The sequence below is a fragment of the Colias croceus genome, chromosome 1 (assembly GCF_905220415.1).
Source record: "Colias croceus chromosome 1, ilColCroc2.1".
NCBI classification, from domain to species: Eukaryota; Metazoa; Arthropoda; class Insecta; order Lepidoptera; family Pieridae; genus Colias; species Colias croceus.
The window spans coordinates 11,067,380-11,085,844 of record NC_059537.1 but is presented as its reverse complement, the minus strand read 5'-3'; the positions used below and the strand labels follow the sequence as shown (position 1 = coordinate 11,085,844).

Below are 18,465 nucleotides of genomic sequence, written 5' to 3'. Positions count from 1 at the left end.
GACATTCGGTTTTTCTCCGGACACACACACACACATCTTCAGCTACCCAATCCTCTTGCTTGGAGTCCAAATCCAACGGAAGACAATAATCGTCATTTACTAAAATTGAAGGTTTTTCGTCCTAGTATTAAAGTTTTCTGGATCCTATTTTACACTCAATATATTGTATATAATACTCTATCATGTAAAACGTGACTTGGAAAAAAAATATTCATATAATCATCTTCATCACAAAATAAAAAATTTGAAACAATCGAAAAAAATACGAAAAGCCCAATTATACGTCAAAATGACGTACAACATCCTCTTTACTATAAAATGGCGGAATTTACCGGGATGAACCAACTATGTACTGCTAGGTCTCGACGGCTAATGAGTTGGTTCTGGATTTCGAAGCGATTCGATGGTAAATATAGAAAAGACAAAGATATTTCGCCGCGGTGTACGTCAAATTTACGTAGATTGGACTTCTAGGGTTAAATGCATATAAACACCTAAATGATATTTTGTTTTTATTATATCTAATAACGATAAAAAATCCGTTGATTTTATTCGTTTTTCAAGCTACGTGCATGGTTGTTCCACTAAAAGGCCTCAATTGAGTCATAAAGTACACAAATTTCAAGCATAATAAGTCGCATCATTTCTATAAAACCAAAGCTGGCAATAATATAAGTCGTGTTAGGTGATTATGAACATAGTGCATTAGGGCATAAGTCGTTATATTGCAAAGAGCAAAAAAAAAATTATGTGAATACATTGAGTTATTCCATGAAGTACTCGTTCATAAGGCCACAACTACAAAAAAACACGAAAAAAGTATATTTATGGGGTTGTTACAATATCTGTTCATATGTAAAACTAAAGTCTAACATCATATCTTACCCATACAAGCTTAAAAATTTGAAGTTATAAAGATTTAGTATTGATATATAGTTTTTTGTCTCTCCTGAAAAGTGCTGTTTTTGAGTTATTCCCTTATTCACTGGAGGCACAGAATTATTAAGGTCATTCCTATACCTAAATCGTAAATCTAAATCCGCTATCAACTCTAGGTATGTTCCGAAACGTGACCAATCCCACCCGCTATCAAAATCAATGTCCAGCACAATAGTATCCCATTAAAATAATTAATTATGGTATAAAGTTAACAAATAAATACAATACATATGTAGCAATCCGCAATAGCTATTGTTTCCTTAAAATGAGGTCTAATATTATCTTGAGAAGGTTGATTTTACATTGTAGTAACGGTCAAATAATTGGGTCCACTCAAATGGGCGTAGTACGTGGTAGTACATTGAAAGGACTTCAAATGGACCTTGAGATTTGAAAGTGCACTACACAAGTATACAACCGGAACGCATTTACCTGTCTCTGAAGTCTACATTTGTGATCTTGTCAGTTTCTAGAATTTATTTCGCTGTTGTTGAATATTCTTGATATCCCACGTTGAACTCTTTTTATTCTGTCCAGTGCTGAAATAAAAAAGAAAACCAATATTCTATAGTCTAGGTGTATACCTCTATACCTACCTATTAAATATTAACTCATAAATTATGAGCCATATTTGTAGTTTTTCATTGAATACCACAAAGATAACTAATAGACCGGGAGATACTGACACAAAATTTCGAGTCATTTGTAACAGGATGGCGCGGCGGTTCTACAGGGGTCTTAGTACGCAATGACAAAAAGAAAAACGATGGTGTGAACGCTGGTACCGGCGGCTTAGTCGCGTGGACGTTAGTCGAACTCGTCGGAAAATAGCGAAAGTCAAACGATTTGTAACAGTATGGCACTTATTTTTCCTGTAAGTTTGAGGATCAACGAATATAAATACAAAATTTCAAAGATCTAGGTGTTGGAAATCTTCACTTATATAAATTAATACTAAATTAATTTTTCAAGTATGACAGCACTTTTTCCCCCTACTAGAAGTATGGCAAATATAATAATGGTCACATTTTATCAAATACTCTCCAAAAATCCAAATGCAATACTGGTACAAAAAGTTTGGCGAAATAAAAATTTTTTGCAGATTTTCGGCGGTATGGCGACCATTTGGAATCGTCCGAAAAGTATGGCATGGCGATTTTCGTAAATGGCTGCACGACGATGGTTACCTGTGCAAAAGTTAGCCTGATACAAATGGTTGAATAATTGTTTTATTTAAATCAACACATTCGCGTCGGTATGGCGGGCTGTAAGTCACACCGGAAAAGTATGGCATGACACTACCGCCTACTTCTTTTTTATGGGCTATCGGTAAATTCTAAAATTTTTGTGTTACAAATCGTTTGACTTTCGCTATTTTTCCGACGAGTTCGACTAACGCCCACGCGACTAAGCCGCCGGTACCAGCTGCAGCGTTCACACCATCGTTTTTCTTTTTGTCATTGCGTACTAAGACCCCTGTAGAACCGCCATCCTGTTAAAAATGACTCGAAATTTTGTGTCAGTATCTCCCGGTCTATAACGAAACAAAAAAAAATAACAGAACACATAGATACATAATTTCACTTTCAAATTAAATGGAAGCAAAAGGAACGGGTCTGATTGTATTGGTCGGGCTGATACTGAGCGTCCACTCCCGGCCGCTATCCCACTACTGCCCGATACGGGGACTTTTGGCTGCTGGGTTTCCCCCCTGGCCCGGTTCGCCCCTCCTTAGTTAACCTGCACCCCCCAGACTCCTCCGGGGGGTCCATATTAATACCAGGCTTAGTGTGGACGTCCAGTCAACATGGACCACACAGCACCAGGACTCCCGACCTCAGAGCCCGACCTCCGAGTAGCCGGATTACAGGAGACGCCACGCTCCCAGTCGAAGTATACTGCGAAATTTTGAAACAGTTGAAAAAATATAGGCACTAAGTTCAAATCATAAATGGATTGTGATAGCATAGCAATTTGTTATCATCAATTTAATTTTATTTAATACTTTGTATTGCTTTTTTTATATTTTAGTATTCAATTTTGCAATTATGCACTACAGTTTGATTTTAAAGAATAATATATAATATCTTTTAATGTTTTTTTATAACTTTACCGCTAATAGCGTCATCTTCATGTAATTCATGTAAACATAGATGCCTACTAATGTAAAAATGTAGGTACCTACCTAGTCATAGTAATTATAGAATAGATTTGTAGATGGCGCGAAAAACAAAACACAACACTAATATGAACTGTGCAAGTTTAATTTAATTTTCTTTTATTCTTATTTTTTTATTTTATACAGTTAAGTACCGAAGTTGGTGTATTTTGTGTTTTTTCTAAGTATAAATTTTAAACGTAGTTTATTTTCTTTTACTTTTATTATGAACGCAACTCGTGCAACTCAATCAAAATTCAAACATTGACAGCTGATTTCGGTTTGAATATTTGAAATGATTCTTTGTTTTAAATTTTATTAACTCGGTGATTGAATAGAAAAGAAGAGAAAGTTTGTTTTAATCAATTTATAAGTTACAAAGACAAGATCAATTGCTAAGCAATCGATATGGATACGGCACAAATCTTAAACAAAAACTGGTAATATTTATTTATATTGTAACAAAAAATTCAAGCTATTATTTTGAACCTGCGCGCTGTAATTTATCGATTTTCTTTCAAAAACAACTTTGAAGGATGTAAATAAATCATAAAGCAGAGCTATTTCGTTTTATTTGTACTTTTTATAGACAGATTCGATTAATTCTCAGCCATATAGTGCTAGGTAATATATGTTTTTATTGTACAGTGCGGTAGATTGCTCGTCGCTCACACCTTTAAAGCCTAGATTAAGAAGATTTGTGGATATTTACTCGCCAGAACATCTCAATTTATCTCCGAAACCTGTAAGTTGAAGTGGTTGGTTTATTGTGATAATAATATTATATGATAAATCTTTTAAAATAATGCAAGCTATGTCCTTTTAGAAACGACAGTTTAGTGCTGCAGTGACTGTAAATGAAAACCGTGATTTCTTTACACCTGTCAAGTGCTTGGATATTGACAACAAATGCAGGTACATATCTTATATTTATGTATAAAATGTATATACTTACCTTTATGTATAAAATTTATATACTTTCAGTTAATTTATATTGAATTTGCAACCATCACATTACATAATTTATTGTAGGACCGTCAAAGCTTCACAGAAATTTACCAATGTTTGGAACAATTGCTCTTTTGAGGGCAATCAGAGCTTTCCACGCCTGAAACGCCGTGTGAGACCCATCAAAATGGAGTTAGAAACACCCACTAAACTTAAACAACCTGTTGATTTAGTGAGAGGTAATGAGAAATTTAAATACTTACATTAAAATACTTTCTCTTCGAAATTATCAATGATCAAAATATTAATTTGACCTAAATTCCCGCATAGTAATTGTTCTAATAAGAAGTTCATCAAAAACAGTTAACAGTCACATACAAACAATTTGATTCTATGCACCTCTAAAAATTATAAACAAAAACTGTACAATTCTAGTGGATGGTCCAAATGGTCTCCGATTCAACACATCCATAGCAGCTGGTGATGTGACAGGCTCTCCAGCACCATCACAAACTGACCGCATTCAACAGAACATCAATAGTAAGGCTGTGTTCACTATCGAACCAAATAGTTCTAAGGTATGTAATATGTTCTGTTTTCTTTAACTGTTTTTGTTAGCAATTTGATTTACATATTATTCTGGATCATTCATCTAATCTTTATCTGAATTAAAAGAATTATTAAAGGTGTTTAAAGCACAATTCCTAATTTTAGTACCCTAGTAGAACACACTTCAGTGATCAGTCTTCAGAGAGAGCTATACACCTACTCATATCCTATATACTTGTGTATAATCATGTATATTGATTTCTCATTCCAAAGTTCTTGATGTCTTCTTTTTAAAGTGTAATTTTTACAGATTCTTATAGTGAACAACAAAGCATGTTCCCTACTTGGCTATTCGTCAGGGGAGTTGTGCGATTTGCATTTTTCGGATTTGCTTCATAACAGAAATCGAAAAAAGTTCAATTTACATGGAGCTGAAGATGGGGATACATCTGAAGATGGTACTGTTGTTTTGCTTAGTGGAAAAGTAAGTATTACATAGAGAAATTATTTTAATTTGTTTAAATATAAAATGTAAGTAAAATGTAAATATTTTTATGTATTATATATACAACTTTTACCCGCTATATTGCTCTGCTCCTGTTAAATCCTGGATAAATGGGCTAACTAACACCAAAAAATTTTTTCAAATTGGACCAGTAGTTCCTGAGACTAGCGCGCAAACAAACAAACTCTTCAGCTTTATAATATTAGTACAGATTTTCTTAAATTTTTCCCGTACTATATTATAGGTGGTAGAACTTCTGTCCAAAGATGGTAATGCCGTTCAAGTATCATTATGGATAAGACAGCTGGACAGTGATGGTCCATGTCTTGTGGTTGCTGAGCCTGTCAGCTGTAAAAATGTATTAGTGAGTGTTATAAACTGTTTCTTATAAAATTTTAAGGCTAAGGAAAATAATCATAGAAGTCATTGTGATGAAAATATTTTGTCTCAGGATATAAAGGGACACAAATTGACGAAATGTCAAAACAATTTATTGTATGTTTAATCAAGAGAAAATATATTTCACAAAAAAATGAGAAAGACTATACTTTATTTTCACAATTTTTCCTGCTATGCTCATATGTTTAAATTGTTTTTTTTCCTACAGTTCACAGTAGAAGCAGACACGGGTACTATCATTTCCTGCGAAGGTGCTGACGCAGGATTGCTGTTCCAAGCTGAAACATCGGACAAATTGGTTGGATTGGCCATCTCTTCTCTCATACCTTCTATACAGATGCCACCCTATGATGTCGCCATACCGAAGAACTTGTCAAAACAGAAAGCTACTGGTAAAAGCAGTTTGTTTAAAAACTTATTTTTCGTGATAAATAATAAATTCCGAAGTTTACTATTGCTACTTTAGTCACGTTGTAGGCTATTACTGTGAATCATAGTACTAAAACTGAATGCATTTTACAGGTAGAACATTGGATGGGGGTTCCTTTCCATTGTGCTTGTGGTTATCCAAACCAAATTCTGGTTTGACAACAGTAAAAGGCAATAAAGAGAAACCGTTATTTGAAGTTAATGTTAGGGTAAGCAAAATAATATTAATCGTTTAATTCTGTATAAATGTATTTTTTGTATTGTATTTGCTCTATTCTTGAGAGGCTATGTGCTATTAAATAAAAGTGGTCTTTCTCTCTTTCTAATTAATTAATTAATGGTAATCTAAAGTTATGATTATTTTTTTTAATATAAAGTTTAAAAAGCAAATTTCTTAGCTGCAATACATCACCATTTCAAAGTATGAGACCAATTTCCTTGCCTGTTCTTTTTGAAAGGGGCCATTTCCACTATGGTAGTATTCCACTTAGACAACAGTTTAACTATTAGTTAACTATTAGTTATTACTTTCCACAATAGACAACAGTTTAACTATTAATATTTCGACAGGTAACATACAACGTAAGTGGCTTATTAGTAGTCGACGAAGGCGGTATCATCACCGCCTGCAACCAACATTTCTCCATGCTGACATTTGGCAAACCTCAGTCTGAAGTAATAGGCCATCACATTGAGGATGTCATACAGAACTTCTGTAGGGAAGCTGACTTGGTCAAGATGCAGGAGAACAATAGGAATATGACATTATCACCTGTTAATAATGAGGATGATGGTTCAGGTAAAGAAAGAAAAAATAATATATTGGAATAAAAAGAATCATCAATCAGAAAGTTAATGTTTATCTTGCATTTTAGTTTCAGACACAGATGAAGATTCATGTGGCGCTTTTAACGGAAGTCAGAAATCTGCATGTATATCCCTCAACGTCCAGCCATCAATTCTGTCCACTACAAGGGAAAAGTCGTCAAGTGCTCTCTGTCTAGATAAATCTAGCAGCTTAGTGACTCATACGCCAACACCCACACAAGACATGGTCTCCAGTTTGAGTACCACAGAACAGAGGAATGACATGTCAGCCTTGCCTGACGTCACTTCCGGCATGTCAGGAATGTCTATAGACGAAGAGAATTACTGCCAGAGTTCGATTTCCAAGTCGCGGTCAGAAAATATCCTGCGCTCAGAACAAAGTAACCTCGTAAAACAAGCCCCCGGAAAGCCTTCAGAAAAATCCGATTCTATCTATTACACGTCGCAGCATTCCCAAGAAGTTACGCCTACCGGATCATCCCCGAAAATGAGACTAAACGACCCAGCATTAAGGTTGTCTTTTGATGCGAGCAAATATAAAGGCTTGAAAGTAAACCAACAGGGGAAGGACGATAGAAGTAGTATTTCTTTGGATTTCTGCGATTCGAATGAAACGAGCGCAGATTTTCTGACGCCAATCAACGAAATGCCGCCATCTGGTTGTGAGATTGAAGATCTGCCGAAACATAACGGCAATGAAAGCTTAGATAGTTTAAGCAATGATATAGATTTGGAGACACAGACTGAATCAGCTCCTAGAAAGAAATTTGACGGTAAATATAAAATTTACATTTACAGAATGTTTTTCTTCGTTCGTTAAGTTTATATTGGCATTAATTGCTGAATTAAATCGTATTTCTGTAGGAGTAAAACTTGCTGTAAATTGGGACTTCATAGCAGTGTAATTATTCTAGAATGTTCAAGATACATAATAAAAACATCAGTTCCTAAAATATTATGGAAGGAAGTAAAAATCTATTGATTTAATAATTTATATAATTTTCTTACAGACGAACCACCCGAAACGCCATGCGTAGCGAAGCGAATGGTGCGCAGTCACGTAACCACGTCCACGCCTACACACTCGCGAAACAGCAAGCTGGACTACGAGACGGTGGACTACCGGCACAAGGACGGCACCTACCGTGGTGTTGTGGTGCACAAGGATGGCACTGAACTGCGTTAGTATAATTGACGATTAGGACAAAACATTTGACAAGCAATTAACAAGCAATGTTTGTACTGTCGTCGACGCTCGCGCGCAATAGCAAGGTCGACTTCTAGACGGTGGACTATCGGCACAAGGACGGCACCTACCGCGGTGTTTTGGTGCATAAGGTGCACTGAACTGAGTGAGTGTAATTAAAAAAAATATGAAAAGATAATCATTTTTAAAGGGAGTTTTATGTTGTGGCCAACTTTTACATTTTTTTATTGTTTCATGTTTAAATCAAGTTCAAATTAACCTTTTTAAAATGCGTGGTGGCTCTTCTTCATTGCCACAACGCATCCAGGTCGAATAGCATGTCACTATGTTAGCCACAACACGAATTCCGCTACGTGATTTTTCTGCTATATGCTCACGACGCGCTGTGCTAATGCAACCGTGTGAAGACGGAGGTAGCAGTAAATAATATCTCATACCACGTGTCCGCAGACGTGGTGTACACGGTGTCGAGTATGCAGTTGGCGAGTGGGCGAAGCGTGCGCTGCGTGTGGCTGGGCGTGCGCCGCGAGGACGCGCCGCGCCACGCCACGCTCGCCTCCAGCCTCGCCTCCACCGCGGACAACTCGCTCGTGCTGGTGAGTGGCCTCCCAACGTGCGCCGCGAGATGAGATTACCGTCAAGAGACAGAAATCGCGGAAGAATTCCAACCAGTACCTAATAACCTGCGTCATTAAAGCGGCTCGACGGAAACCGCGCCACACGCTCCGTACGCTCTGCACGTGCCGTACGCTCCGTACGCGAAGCACGCCCCGCACGCGAAGCACATTCCGTACGCTATGTACGCTCCGTACGTGGAGCACTCTCCGTACGCCCCGTACGCGAAGCACACTCCGTAAGCCCCGTACGCTAAGCACACTACGTACACGCCGTTCGTTCCGTACGCTCCGTACTGCGGAGAGTGCTCGTTCAGTTTTAGTCGGTAAAAATCCGACATAAATCACAGCTCTTTCCCCGGAAGCCGTGGGTATCTATACAAGAATTTCTCCACTATAAAATAGGCCCCTAAACAAAAAGCTGTCCAAACTGGTTTTATTTTTTAAGTTTGAGTTTTCCTGCTAGTGTGAATTGAACTTTGATAATTCCTCTTTTCCAGGGTAATAAATCGGTGAGCAGTAGACCCCAATCAATGTCTTTGATGAGCCAGTGCGGCGAGGAACAGATAGCTGGAGAGTACAGCAAACACTACGTTACTCTTAAGCAAATTGGTAAGTATATTTTTTTCGTTATATATTTAAAGAAGTTGAAAATTTATAAATGAAAGTTTCAAATGGTAATATTTAGTCAATATCCTAGTTTCTCTTTGCCTAAATAATACATGTTGTTACAGTAAGGTAAACCAAAAGTATATATTTTCTGAGTTATTACATAATATATTACTTTTTTTTTTTCAGGTAAAGGTGCTTATGGTTGTGTTAAAATGGCATACAGAAGATCGGATCGCTTGCTCACAGTAGCTAAGTTTATTCTCAAAGAAAAGGTCGGCGCACAGTTCTGGGTAGACGGACCGGAAGGCAAGAAAGTGCCGCTCGAATTGAGTTTGTTGATGACACTCAAACATCCCAATATTGTGAGTTTAATTATTTTAAGCAAGTATCATCTGGTAAGATATAGTTTAGCGTATTTTTTGGCACAACACGTATACAAAACTAATGTAAATGCATAAAACCGAAATTTCTTGACATCAGTGGGCTTCACGAAAATCCTCTGCATAGTAGACTGGCTTTTCTAAGTTGATTGTAAAGATTATCACTAAACAGTCATTACGATTCAGTTTATCAAATCAAACAATATACTTTAAACATTAGGTTTTAACTTCTTTCAAATTTCATATTTTTAAATCTTCTTTAATTTTACTAAAATGAATTATATTCCACTTATTCTACAATCAAACCACAGTAAAATGTTTTTTATCCAAATAACATATTATTTTTCCCAAGGTAAGCGTATTGGACGTGTACGAGAACGACAAGTACTTCCAAATGGTGATGGAGAAGCACGGCGCCGGTATGGATCTGTTCGAGTTTATCGAGAGGAGACCGCGCTTGGACGAACCGCTGCTCAGTTATATATTTAGACAGGTGATGGTTCTAATGATGATGATTCGTACGCGCCGCACGCTCAGTACGCTCCGTACGCGCTGCACGCTCAGTACGCTTCGTACGCGCCTCAAGCCAATACGCTCCGTACGCGCCGCAAACTCCGTACGCGCTGCACGCTCAGTACGCTTCGTACGCGCCTCAAGCCAATACGCTCCGTACGCTCCGTACGCGCCGCAAACTCCGTACGCGCTGCACGCTCAGTACGCTTCGTACGCGCCTCTAACCAGTACGCTGCGTAGGAGACCGCGCTTGGACGAACCGCTGCTCAGTTATATATTTAGACAGGTGATGGTTCTAATGATGATGATTCGTACGCGCCGCACGCTCAGTACGCTCCGTACGCGCTGTACGCTCAGTACGCTTTGTACGCGCCGCACGTTCCGTACGCTCACTACCGTCATACCGTCACTTTATGGAGTAAGGCGCCGATTTTGGTATCTTTGAATCTTGCCAAAGAAGTTTCACTTCTGACACATATGCTCAACACACACGCTCTCTTTTTCAAAATTAGATCTTATTGTATAATCCTTCATTCACAGATCGGCCAAGCGGTAGAATACTTACACTCGCTGAACATCTTACACAGAGATATCAAAGACGAGAACATTATAATAGACAACAAATTCCACGTAAAACTCATAGACTTTGGTTCAGCGACGTTCATGAGCAAAGACACGCTGTTTTCTACGTTCTATGGTACCACAGAGTATTGCAGTCCTGAAGTTTTGGCGGGGAATAAGTAAGTGTCCTTTACTTATATATATTAGATTCAATATGGAACTTTTTAGCATTTACACACCTTCGCAGAAAGTTTGATTATATACAGGGTGTGATCGTTAAGGTGATTATTCCATAACTATTGCAGATAACTATTATATCAAATAACTTTAAATTGATATCGAAAGTACTAAACCTAATGAGTAAAATGGCAATAATAACTATTTAAGAATAAAACGAGAAATATCTAAAAATTTAACTTTAAACCCTAATAAAAATATCTAATTTTATTTCAATTATAGAAAGGAAATGTTTAATTGCAGCATTATTGGCATTATTTGTTTTAAACCTTTATATTTTTTTCAATCTTAAAAAAAATAACTTTTACTACTCAATTTTAGATATGCAGGTCCCGAGTTGGAGATGTGGTCAATGGGAATAACACTGTACGTGCTGACATTCTTCGTTAACCCGTTTTCCGACATCGAGGACACTATACAGGGGCCGCTGTCGTTTCCACAACTTGTATCTGAAGGTACATATTGAGTGATATTAAAATTATTCTTATACTTCGATCAAGCAATAATTCTTCTAGAAATTATTATAAATAAAGATCGTCAAACAGAATGAAATTTCCCGGCTCTTGATTCCCATTATTATGATGTGATAAAATTAGTCACGTGTTAGTCCCAATTTCCAAAAAAATACAAGTGCAGCGTATGCACTCGTTTTTTTTTTTTTTTGTTATGACAGCTGCCAAAGTTACGACTGCTATTAAAGCTTTTGTACTTCACGAGTATATTTCTGATACTCCATGTTAATAATATAATTTTCCAATAATATTAATAATCTTAACCACAGAGCTAGAACAACTCCTCCGCTGGATGCTATGCAAGGAGCCATCGCAACGTTGTACAGTCGCTCAACTAATGGCCCACGCGTGGATTCGGCAACCCGTAGCCATCGCGCACTATGTGTTCCACGAGATTGTTGATTGCGGTTAGTGTAGTGTATTGTAAAGTGTAATTATTCACCGTATTATATAGTCAAATAATGACAATGTGTACTTGCGTTCAGTATTGCCACTCCCTGCTTCCAGTATCTCTTGCTTAATGCGCGCGTACTCGTGATCAGCCATACAGTAGTATTTATGGTTAGTTACTGATCACAGGTACATCGTAAAGTCGTTTACTAGGAAATGCAGTGTATGGTAAACAATATTTAAGAGATGCTTTAACATAAAATAATGGCTAGAAATATATTTTTTTGTATAGGTTTGTTTGTGTCTGTGGATCATATGGGACTTTTTTTAAATAAAATTCTGATTTTGTTGAAAACTAAATTAGGAATGAATGCTAGATTTTTATAAACTATAATCTTCCGTTTAAGTTACTTTAAACAAGCAGTAAATTTCATATCGCTAAATATTTTGATAAATGTGGGCTAAAGTAGACGCTAGATATTCTATACTAATACTTTGCAGATGGCCACGAAGCTAACCCGGAAATGTACTTCAGCGGTAGTCTGGGATCACCGAGGAGCGGTTCTCCAATATCACTGGCAGCTAAAGGTTCAAATTTACTTTTAGATATTTGTTTTATACATAAAATATAGTCATAGTTTTTATTAAACAGGGAAGTCGACGTCATGCCGAAATTTTCTGACAGGTTGTCACCACACCAGTTGTTTCTGTGGCCACACCAGTTGTTAGATAAATTAAAAAAAAATTTAAGTCATGCATTTTTGAAGTTATGGATTTTTTTTTTGTAAATTCCAGAAAAAATACACCATGTGACAGTTTTTTCATTCCTGTTGTTACCCATATTTACTTTTTGCCAATTTTTTTTCTGTTACGTCATCCCGAATAGTGCTTTATGTAACCTGTGATCCTAAACCCTGTACCGATCACTCGAACTTGTAGGAAAATGTCATTTTATACCGTACCAAGTTTTCAAAATTAATTTTTCGCAATACTTCAACTGATCGTCTTGAAAAAAAATGTACTACTACAGTTTGGCAAGTAGCTTTAAAAGTTAGCGTATTTAATAAGGATTCTAACGTGGTATAACACTTACTCCATTATATCTTAGATTGGCCATTTAGGCTACAGCAAAATGCTGAGGCTGTATCCGTTTGCCTAATCTTAAGATAAATTTTGTAATGTTGTTGGCTGTGGTTTTTGCAATAAAGGATAATGGGAAACAAATGTATGGAGTCTGGACCCACCCCGCAATAGTAACATGTGATATACCATTGCATAGGGCTTTTTAAGCGGAACATTATTTATTATTACAACTATGGTCAAATGTTAGTACTTTCGGCGTCTTAAAGTATTTTAATCTAACTTATTATTTATGGATTTTTATAAGGTACAATGATAATAATACACGTATTTCACTTTAAATAAGATTTATTCGTCGTCCTGTACATCGATAACAATTACATCGTTTAAAAAAGCCGCGGGGGCCAGGAATGGTTGATATCTCCCAACTCCTAGGTACCAAATCAAAGATATTATATGAGCGCAAGTACCTACAGTTCGCCGTCCGGTCAAGCAGTACAATAATATTGTGTTATCGCATTTCTTCCAACTTGGTTTCGATCAATTAATACGGTAAATTATAATATAATTATTACGGTAATTAATAATTTACATGTAATACGGTTCTAACACTATTCGGTAATATATTGAAGTAAACTACGATAATTAATTGCAGGGATTGGGATCACTTTTATGACAGTATAACTCCGAAAGTACTGACTTTTAACCTTTGATGTAATACTAAGTTTTATTCGGTATAAAAATACCAATTCATTCATGAGTTTCTCACTTCTATTGAGAGGTGGGCCCACCATTACTCATTGTCCTTTACTTTCTTTCTTTCTTCTTTCTTCTATGTATATCTTAGAGCGTTCGCAAGCGTCGTCCGTAGCGGCGGTGTCGGGCAGCCGGCGCGTGTCGGTGCGCCGCTCGCACGCGCCGCCCGCAGACCGCGACCCGCACTCCGACAACTATAGCCTGCGCTCTTCTGCTGACGTTAGTATATATACATCATCATCATCATCATCATCATCATCATCATCATCATCATCATCATCATTGTCAGCCCACACTTGTCCGCTGCTGGACATAGGCCTCAGTCATGGCACGCCACTGAGCCCGGCCATGAGTATATACATGTCGCAGGCAAATTGTATATTCTCGCCGTTTACAAACGCTCGGCAATTTGTTATATGCTGAGGATTTACTTTTTCTCTTTACAAAAAGACGGTTGCCAGCCGACGGAATGCAGCTTCAGCGTGCTCCTATTTCTGTATGGTTACAAAAAATACGAACCTTACCTTACCCACATCCAGACAAAAAAATTATGATTACGAATTCTCGACAGTTTACAAAATACCGAGCGTTTGTAAACGGCGAAATAATACAATTTATAGTAGAGCCATTTTAATAGGCAACATTTGACAGTTCAACAAAATTCAACAACGTAACCTAGTAACGACGACATAGAATAACATGATATGTCGTTTTGTTAGAACTGCACATTTGCTTAACTTTTTTCAATTATGATTACACATTTATAAATAATAATAACCGATACAAGTAATTTTAAGATTTCATTTTACTGATAAACCATACTAAACATATTAAACAATTTCTGAATTGAAGAACTGACGTCGCTACAATTTTGTGTCAATAAACCTTTTTTCTTTTTAAATACCAGAGACGTTACTCTAAAAATCGAAATCTGACATCTAGAATCGAATGCATTGATTACTTGTGAATAAAAATCATCATAAATTAATAAATTCGATTGACAAATGTTTCAAATCCGTATCGATTAATTCACTTTAATCGATGTTTTTAAGCAGGTTACCTCTCTTCGAAGATAAAATTGATAGACGTCAAATGTTGCCTATTAAATTGGCTCGACTATAGTTGCGACATACACACGTCCTCCGTAGCGGCGGTGCTAACGCTGATCGGATCGGTATGAAATTCAATACGAAGATAAGATTACAGGCTGTTTATCAAACATCATAATATAAAAAAATTGGTTGCCTGTAAAGTCGGTATACGGGCGAAAGTTTTACGTGACAACGACTTTTTATGTTTGTCTCTCTCGCTCTTAGGCGGGCTAACCATGCCCGAGTGGAAGGGACGCGTGCCTCTCACTCGCTCTCATTGTGAGCGCATAACGTGAGCGGAGCGTAACGCAGTTTCTTGAAGTGTCACCCGGCAAACCAATTTATAAGGCGTTGTCACGTCAAAACTAGCTGTGCTCCACAGTGTCACCAGCATTGCTCTGCTCCTTTTGGTCTTAGCGTGATGATATATAGCCTATAGCCTTTCTCGATAAATGAGCTATCTAACACCGAAATAATTTTTCAAATCGGACAAATAGTTCCTGAGATTAGCTCGTTCCAACAAACTATTCAGCTTATAATATTAGTATAAATTGAACGCAAGTTTTTAACTGAAAAAGGCAATAGTGTCAAAATCTATAAGCACAGTTACAGCAATAATAAAAAACCAATACAATTTCCAGATCCTCGACATATCCTCGAAGCCGGTATCTGACGCAGCACTAACCGACATCAGTTCAGACGCCACCGGTCATGCGGCGTGTGATATCGACTACGATTGCGACCACTATGACTGTGATAGCTGGGACGAGTGCGAGCAGGATAGCTTCTCGTAGTCGATATGTCGACTTCGACTACGGTAGTGGGGACGAGTCCAGGTCTCGACTACAACTACAACAACAACGGCTAGGACTACGATAGTTGGGACGAGTGCGAGCAGGATAGCTTCTCGTAGTCGAAATCTCGACTGTACTTCGATTACGTAGACGTAACAACGAATGAACGTAATCGATAAACCAGCGATGGCTAGATGCCGAATCGACTGGACTTACTCCACTACGTGTTGTAGGGGCGGGGGGTTGATGTACTTAAAAATGTCTGATACCATTGGCACTTATTTTCCATAGAAAGAAAGATTATACAAAGATCTTAATGAGAAAAAAAGACATAAAGAGGAGGAAAATATAGTGAGTCTGTGCTAATACAATGATTCCAAAAGTAAAGAAAAAAATCAGAAATTTAACATATTAAGTCTAACATAAGGGGATCCCTTGTTATCAGTATAATGGTATGAAACGAGGTACAATGCACTATCCACAGTGCAGTATATTACAGCTTGCAAATACGTCAATAAGGGTGCTTTTCCACTAGAGAAAAGAGAACCAATCATATCGCTTCATTTTGCGTCTGAAGTGATACTATTGGTTCTTTACAAACACATCCATCGTTACGCATCTTCGCCGATCTTTGGTGGAAACGCAGCTTAAGAGTATAAAGAACACTTTGTTACCTGACTAGGAAATGACTTAGTTCTAAGTTTCAAAATTGTTGACGCAACCAATAAGTACGATAATAGATAATTAATTAAAATAAAATGCTTTTTTACTATTGCACATAAAGGTAATTAAATTTTTTCAATAACAGCGAAACAGTAGAATATTAAAAATTTACTTGTTACACTTTACATTCAAAATCTTATAGATAACAGATAACACGTGATATAGTTGATTTCTTATTATACTGAATTAAGAACGTTATTTAAATAAGTACTTATGATTAAACAATTTTTGGAATCACGTTAAATTTTAATAGATGCAAAAAGTAGCTTTTTTCATACAATCACAATGATCTCACAAGGCTCAAGAATACATTTAAATTCCTTATACATATTAAGTGCGTAACAGGCTTTTCAAAATGTGATATAAATTCTTATGTGCTTTTAGCTTTACAGTCTTAGGAAATAATAATAATTTGTAAGCGAGGAAGGAAGGTGTGGAACCTGAAATGATCCGCCTTATTTATTTTTTAGTTGTTTAAAAATTCACTTAATTCCTAAAAATGCTGTGAATTGGGCACCAAGTTACTATTATTGTGTATTGATTATTTTAAAAACCCTAAAATGGTACATTATTTGAACCTCTCGTAACCTTTATTGCATGTCATAATACTTTCAATATATTTTATCTGGACTCTGGACAGTTCCAGTCATTAATGAGACAAGTTAATTAACTAATCCAAGAATTGCTTTAATATTTAGGGCTGATTTTTCAATCGTTGGTTAAAAGTTATTCATCGAATAACGTATTAAACTACCATTTCAAAAATGTATTCTAATTGTCCGTATTTGACAGTTTACAGGTGATATTTTAAAATGTTCGTGTAATACTTTATTGGGCGGATAAATTTTAACCAAGGATTGAAAAATCGGCCTTTAATAAAATAACTATTGGGATAACTATCCCTTGTTTAAAACGCTGAAAAACATGTGCCAATCATCACTATTTATTGCACAATCCTTTGAGCTAAATGCCAATGTGAAGTTGTTTACTGCTTCGTGATAATCTTAATTGTTATACACACATTATTTAAGATAAGGTTATTGACCGATGTAGCGGAAAGTGGGGTAATAATAATATTAGTAGACGATTCTTTTCTTATGATAATTAGGAATTCAGTATTAAAACAATAGTATTTTCCTATGTGCTTAAATATTGAGTAGTGTTTAAAAAAAAGAACCAAATTTTCAAATGCGTAGTTGCATTGTATATAATATCATAAAATTGTTCGTAACATATCTGCTCTGGGTATTTACAGAATATTGACAGTAGTTTATTGATTAGAAATATTTTTTCTTAGTGTCGTCTAATTTGTTCTGTATAAATATACCAACGCATATACAAAGGGCTTAGTACAATACTTCAGTAGGGCGAGCACGAAAACTATCGAAAACGTATTCTTATTTATCATCGTCATTGAGAGGTATGGAAATTGAGAAGCACCTCTGTCGTACGTAAAAGAACATGATCATCTTCCTGTCTAAAAGCTTCGATACGATTTCACCTACGAATTCGAATGTGATTCGTGCTTGCTCTATACTCTATAGTTATATAGTAACAAAAACAAATATTCGCGGTTCTTATTCGCAACCGTTACTTTTCAAATGTAACGACCCAGCAAATCCTGTATCGAATTTTTAAATTTAAAGGAATTAGATTTGAATTATGCTCATTATAAACACAATCAGGAGTGTACACATTAGATTAGTGTAAACAAACAGATTAGATTTAAATCTAAACAATAAACAAGCTAAATTGTATATGCGTTTTGGAATATTTTGAATCTACCCACTGAACTTTGAATGCCAAAACGACGCTTTTATTATAAATTACAATCTATTTGTATTGATTAATAGGAAACAGATTATTTTTGTAGTGTTTAAATCTTATCTATTAGGATGGATTTGTTACACATTGTTCATTTAAATTTTAAAGTATCACGTTTATTCATTTTACATTATTCGAAAACAGGTTTTTTCAAATGTACAATTTTAAATGAACAATCTGTTACAAGCAATGTAATTATTAATTATGTAATAATTTATTATAGTTCGGCGTGTCCGTTTTTCGACTAGTGCCTTACAACGGATGACGGGTTGCGTTGCTCCTGTAGCGTTTTGACCATCGTAAATAAATAATTTTTATTAATAAAAATTTGTTTTATTTTTGTGTAGAATATTATATTATGGAAGATATTGAAATAAAAGAGAGGATATCAAAGAAAAGCTACTAAAGTGGGTCTA

At 36.2% G+C, this 18,465-nt stretch overlaps 1 protein-coding gene across 1 annotated transcript; it reads left to right on the top strand.

Moving 5' to 3' along the window:
• The first annotated feature begins 3,397 nt into the window (after positions 1-3,397).
• LOC123692310 (PAS domain-containing serine/threonine-protein kinase) lies at positions 3,398-17,785 on the top strand. Its single transcript, XM_045637047.1, has 22 exons — positions 3,398-3,537; positions 3,746-3,842; positions 3,924-4,012; positions 4,130-4,284; positions 4,481-4,623; positions 4,905-5,078; positions 5,344-5,463; positions 5,707-5,890; positions 6,021-6,136; positions 6,498-6,726; positions 6,803-7,528; positions 7,766-7,936; positions 8,413-8,558; positions 9,077-9,188; positions 9,375-9,550; positions 9,921-10,061; positions 10,622-10,821; positions 11,201-11,334; positions 11,661-11,798; positions 12,283-12,369; positions 13,709-13,836; positions 15,350-17,785. The coding sequence occupies exons 1-22, from the start codon at positions 3,506-3,508 to the stop codon at positions 15,500-15,502; spliced, it is 3,651 nt and encodes a 1,216-aa protein (XP_045493003.1). The 5' UTR covers positions 3,398-3,505; the 3' UTR covers positions 15,503-17,785.
• The last annotated feature ends 680 nt before the right edge of the window (positions 17,786-18,465 follow it).